The following is a 5,702-nucleotide window of genomic DNA, read 5'->3' as shown; positions in this document are numbered from 1 at the left end:
TCCAGTTTACTTTTTGGGCGGGATATCAGTTAGTCATTCGACCACTAAATACTTACAGTATTTTTACTTTATTTTCCATTTAAAAAAAACAAAACGGATGAATGTGTCCTCACAGCATCCTGCTAATACAATCAATCAAATATATTTTATTTTTATGTCAGTAGCGTTTCAGATTTTTCAGGTTAATTAATACTTGTTTACAGGCAGGATTAACCGCAGTGTCAATTACGACCCAGCAGAAGGCAGTGTAGCCATAGACTACTATTACTACGCAAACTGTGTTAGTACAAGTAAAATAAACATTCATGAAGTCCATTTCTTGTCCTCTTGGCATTTTTAATTAAATGTTGTCGTCCATGTTGTCACGCAGCCTGTCCCCTCGATTTTTGTAACGGTACCTCCTGGGAAGGAAAACAATAACACGTAAAAAAAAAGCATCACACTTACATGTTACATTGAGGTGTGTTTCTTTGATAACATTTGGATGCAATTATTAAGAACATCACATCTTTGAAAGAATATGTAGATTGCAATACTATGAAACACTTTGTTATTGTACCTCCACAGTAGAAAGGCCAGACCTCCCCCTAAAATCTGAAGGACCACCAGACACACGATTGCCACCGTCGCCCCGCTGATTCCTTCTGGTTCGCACGGAGCTAAGAATAATAATAACAAAAACAGAAAATTAGCGCGCAGATGGTGCCGAGAATGAACACATGCCCATGTTTACCTGCCGTGTAGGTGGCGGTGCTGTAGCCTAGCTTGTTGCTAACCACGCAGGTGAAGTGTCCGCAGATCGGCACCTTGGTGATCAGCAGGGTGGCGCCGTCGGGGGATACGTGGCCCACGCTGCCCGTGACGGCGTCTTGCTCGTGCAGCCAGCTGAACTGAGGCTCCGTCCCCCACGCCTCGCCGCACACCAGCGACGAGTGCGATATGTTGATGCTCACTGATACGTGGTGCACTGCCTCTGTGACGGGAAAAAATGGGTTGTTGGCTCTTGAGGTTTTCGCCGTTCGAAAATTGGATCGAGTTCGTATGTTGGAATGGTTATTTGCGTATCGAAGCGTTTCATTTATGGAAAATTTTACATCGAGGCATTCGTAAGTAGAGGTACAACTGTTGGCGACATTCATAAGTAGAGGTACAACTGTATTAGGGACATTCATAAGTAGAGGTACGACTGTATTAGCGACATTCATAAGTAGAGGTACGGCTGTATTGGCGACATTCGTAAGTAGAGGTACGGCTGTATTGGCGACATTCGTAAGTAGAGGTACGACTGTATTAGCGACATTCGTAAGTAGAGGTACGACTGTATTAGCGACATTTGTAGCGACATTCGTAAGTAGAGGTACGACTATTAGCAACATTCGTAAGTAGAGGTACGACTGTTTTAGCGACATTCGTAGCGACATTTGTAAGTAGAGGTACGACTGTATTAGCGACATTCATAAGTAGAGGTAGAGATGCATCTGTATTAGCGACATCGTAAGTAGAGGTAGAGATGCATCTGTATTAGCGACATCGTAAGTAGAGGTACGACTGTGTTAGCGACATTCGTAAGTTGAGGTACGACTGTATTAGCGGCATTCATAAGTAGAGGTAGAGATGCATCTGCATTAGAGACATTCATAAGTAGAGGTACGACTATTTGTAAACAAGGACATAAAACCTCACCATATTCTCTTACGATGCAGCGCGCCGTGCTGGATTGCCCGCCTTTCCCCGTCACGCTGACGGAGTAGACCCCCGCGTCGCTTTTGCCGTACTTGTTAAGATGCAGGATGCTGGCCCCAGGTTCCAAGGTGGCCCTCACGTTTGGACGTAGACCAGCGCACTGGACCGGCAGCGGGAGGCTCCCGCCGGGGCAGGCGGCCAGCGAGGTCCGCCCGTCCGGGGCGCCGCTCTCGGGCGCCCGCTCCCACGTCACTGCCGACAGCTCCTCCTGGGAGTTGTGCTCGATGTGGGCGCGGAGGACCAGGCTGGAGCCCGGCATGATGTACGTGGGCTCCTCGTTGGAGATGTGGACCGATATGCCGTGGACGACGTCAGCAACTGCAAAAAAAATGCACGTAAGTGGCTAGCACAAACACATCGCACATCACCACGATTATAATGAAAGACTATTCGGTTAAAAAGTATGAGTGTAGATATAATATCAAATCGTTGAGATTAATTGAAAAGAAGAAAGTAGTTTGTAAGTTTGATCATGACAATGACAATAGCACTGCATTATGGTAGTGTATTTAAAAATCAAAGTAGTATTAAGTTGATTTGAATTTTACTACTAATATTTTCACAGTGAATTGATAATTTTATGCCAACCGTCACACTTTTGTAGCATTAAAGAAGAAATGTTTGACTTTATTAGCAAAAATCCCAACCTCAATTTTCGAATAAACAGCATGAATTGGGAAATATAGCTTATGATTAAATTTGTGACTTGTTTAATTTAATGACTAATTCAAGCATAAATAAACACAATGTAAATGAGTAGAGTAATTAGAAGGGAACTACATACTAAATTAAATTCTTTAACTGCTGGAAAGGTATCATGATAAACCCTAAATTATCTTGTTAAAGTATTTAACTGACAAAAAATATAAGTTTTTCCTCACGTTTCCCCTGACATAGCGGAATAGACTCTGGCTTTCCGTAGTTTTCACCTGTTAAATTAGAATAAAAGCTATTGTTGATCTGAACCCAGTAAAAAATGAAATTTCCTGTTCTGTGTTCCCACCCAATTTTCCACCACCGCAATTGATTTTTAATGGCGACTTTCCTGACTCTGTGACGTCCCGTGGAGGCGAGCCAAGCGGTGGGAAGGGATCGTGCGTCCCAGGGTGTCCATTCGGGGGGACAATAGTCAAGCTGAGCCAAACAAGCCATTCATCACTTACACAGTAGCAGCAACGTGGCAGCTCTCCAGCACAGGAATTCCAGCAGCGCCATCACGCCAGCTGACCAGAACACAAGCATACATATATTATACATATTGGACAAGGAACATTGGTGGTCAATCCGATTGACTGGGAGGGCTGGCAGCCATCTTTTATTGCCAATGTCAATGGTGAGGCAGGAGGTTTTTTTGACCAAGATGCACCCTGAAAATTTATGCTGTCTCAAATTTGGGTACAAATTGGTTGTTTTTTATTTTTTTAAGGGATCTTACTATACTTGAAGAAAGCAAAAATGATATTTGTTTTTTTTTCTGTGTGTGATGCAGTTAGTAGTGTTATTAATCTTTCCTTTTTTAGGTTGTTTTTGAAAGTCACTTGGTTTTATTCGGGTTTTTTTAGAGCAGGATGGTTTATTTATCCCTTTTTTAAATGGTGTATTTGAACAGTTTAGGATATTTTTGGGTGACAAAAAAAATCTACCCACAATAGATTTGAAATCAGTTTCTCATTTTGAGAGTACTTTTTAAATCAATATAACATTTTCAATAAAAAAAATCACATCTAATTTTAATTAGATTTCATACATTAGTTTTTTTAAAGATAAAAGCTGATGAATACATTTTAAAATACTTTAATCCTTTTTATTTATAACGATAAAAACAAATAAATCCCCTCGAAAGCTCTGATTCAATTTCATTTACAAAAGCAACATATTATTTTAAACATTGTTTTTACTCACTATAATAAGCTATAACAACAACCAAGTCAAACATAGCGCACAACAGTTTATTTTTCAAACTAAATATTTTCAAGAAGCTTTTAATTTAGCAACATTTTCTCTCCACCCTGTAAACAACCAAATTTCCACTGTAGCAACCTTGGCTATAAAAATCCACCCACCTTCCTTCAAAGGCTTTCCGTCACTTTCCCGAGAGTCGAAGCGTACAGGGCTGCCAAAATCCTCCCGAAAAAAAACAAATCCCCAAATCTTAGCGCATAGCCAAGCGATGGACACGAATGGCGGTCGCTCACGCCGTCGGGGCGAGGCGTCGCCTTGTTTTCAAGCCGTTTCCTAACGCTCCACCCTCCGCCCCTCTTTCCTGTCCACTACAAGTTTCCCTTGGCCTCCCATTTGACATCCTCATTGTTAAAAACAGGCCTCGCTAAAAAACAAAAGTAGTTGCGTCTCCATTAAAGCAACGACAACAAATATTTTCCCGACCACGTTTCATCGGCGTTCTGACAGGCCCAAATCCATCGTGACAATAAATCTTACTCACATACAATTATAAAGAAAACCAGATGTTTGGGATCAAGTGTACTAGCTCCATTTCCTATCCGCAATCACATTGGTCCATTCGCCCACTGCGGACAAAACAGTGCCTTCAATGGCAGCCAATAAGTTCATAAAGAACCTTAAAATGCCTTAAAAGCGACAGTAAGTCAACTGAAAATGGCTTTCAAGGAACAGTAAGTCAACTGAAAATGGCTTAAAACCGCCAGTAAGTCAACTGAAAATGGCTTAAAACCGGTAGTAAGTCAACTGAAAATGGCTTGAAACCGGTAGTAACTCAACTGAAAATGGCTTAAAACCGGCAGTAAGTCAACTGAAAATGCCTTAAAACCAACAGAAAGCCACCTGAAAATGCCTTAAAACCGACAGAAAGCCACCTGAAAATGCCTTAAAACCAACAGAAAGCCACCTGAAAATGCCTTAAAACCAACAGAAAGCCACCTGAAAATGCCTTAAAACCAATAGTAAGTCAACTGAAAATGGCTTAAAACTGACAGACTGAGAAAGAACAAGAAGCAACCCGGAAAGTCCCTCAAAATCAATAGGAAATGATCCAAAATTTACCGGAAGTGATCTGTAAGTACCCAAAAATGGACTGTATTATTAGTAATTGCCTGCCCTGGTCAACGATAGATGTCCAATTGACTTCAACTGGCTGTGATTGCTCATCTATCAGTGCCATCGACGGCAAACAAGTTCACTTTTTGGGCCAAAAATAAGCGATCAGGTCGGAATCAACGCGGCCCATCAATTGGCTAGAAAATTCTCAACAACCAAAATGTTATCAATGGCTCGCAGGCCGCATTCTGACCGGCGATACGCCGCTCAACGCGAAGGGAAACCGCCGACAATGAAACTCCTGCATTCTCTCCAATACTCTTTGTGCTCTCGCTCGCAAGTAACAACACACATTGTCTTTGCGTCTGAATTGTACGTGAGAAAAGCAACCTGTCCACGAATTTCTTCCCTTGGGAACGTCGGCCATTTTGGCCAAGCGGCCGTTGTGCGAGACCGGAATGTTTTGTCAACCTTCCCGTCAAGTGAGCGCTTATTGACGAGGGGGGGTCGGCACGGAAACGAGCCATTTATGAGGACGATTACGGACGCGCTTGCCACTTCGCGCAATCTTTAGAAACAATTACGCCGCTCTCGCTCCCACTGGGGGCTATGATGACCGTATTTAACCAGCGGGGGGCACTGACACACAAGCTGGGCGAATGCCTAACGGGGTGGGGAGGGGGGCATTAATTGTGAGTCGGACCTGGAAGGAATCCAACACTTCATTTCAAGCCTGTCGCATTTCCTCTATTGTGTTTAATCTATTCATATTCGGAACCGCGTATCCTCACAAAGGTCGCGGGGGGTGCTGGAGCCTAACCCATCTAACTACAGGCACCAGGCGGGGGACAACCTGAATCGGTAGCCAGCCAATTGCAGTGCACGAGGAGACAAAAGACAACCGGTCAGGCTCACACTCATAGCTAAAGATAATTTAGCATCCA

The 5,702-nt window shown here is 42.9% G+C and overlaps 1 protein-coding gene across 1 annotated transcript; it reads right to left on the bottom strand.

Annotated features, from left to right (window-relative positions):
• Nucleotides 1–78: 78 nt before the first annotated feature.
• On the bottom strand, nt 79–3,954 carry LOC144073501 (uncharacterized). The gene is made up of 6 exons (XM_077599371.1): nt 3,807–3,954; nt 2,907–2,966; nt 1,684–2,061; nt 734–973; nt 560–659; nt 79–401 (listed from the first exon to the last, which is right to left on the bottom strand). Exons 2-6 carry the CDS (start codon nt 2,956–2,958, stop codon nt 341–343), a joined length of 831 nt encoding a protein of 276 aa, XP_077455497.1. The 5' UTR covers nt 2,959–2,966; nt 3,807–3,954; the 3' UTR covers nt 79–340.
• Between the last annotated feature and the right edge of the window lie 1,748 nt (nt 3,955–5,702).

This window comes from Stigmatopora argus, chromosome 4 (genome assembly GCF_051989625.1).
Source record: "Stigmatopora argus isolate UIUO_Sarg chromosome 4, RoL_Sarg_1.0, whole genome shotgun sequence".
Taxonomy (NCBI): Eukaryota; Metazoa; Chordata; class Actinopteri; order Syngnathiformes; family Syngnathidae; genus Stigmatopora; species Stigmatopora argus.
Note: the sequence above shows the minus strand (reverse complement) of the source record. Positions and strands in the feature narration are given on the sequence as shown.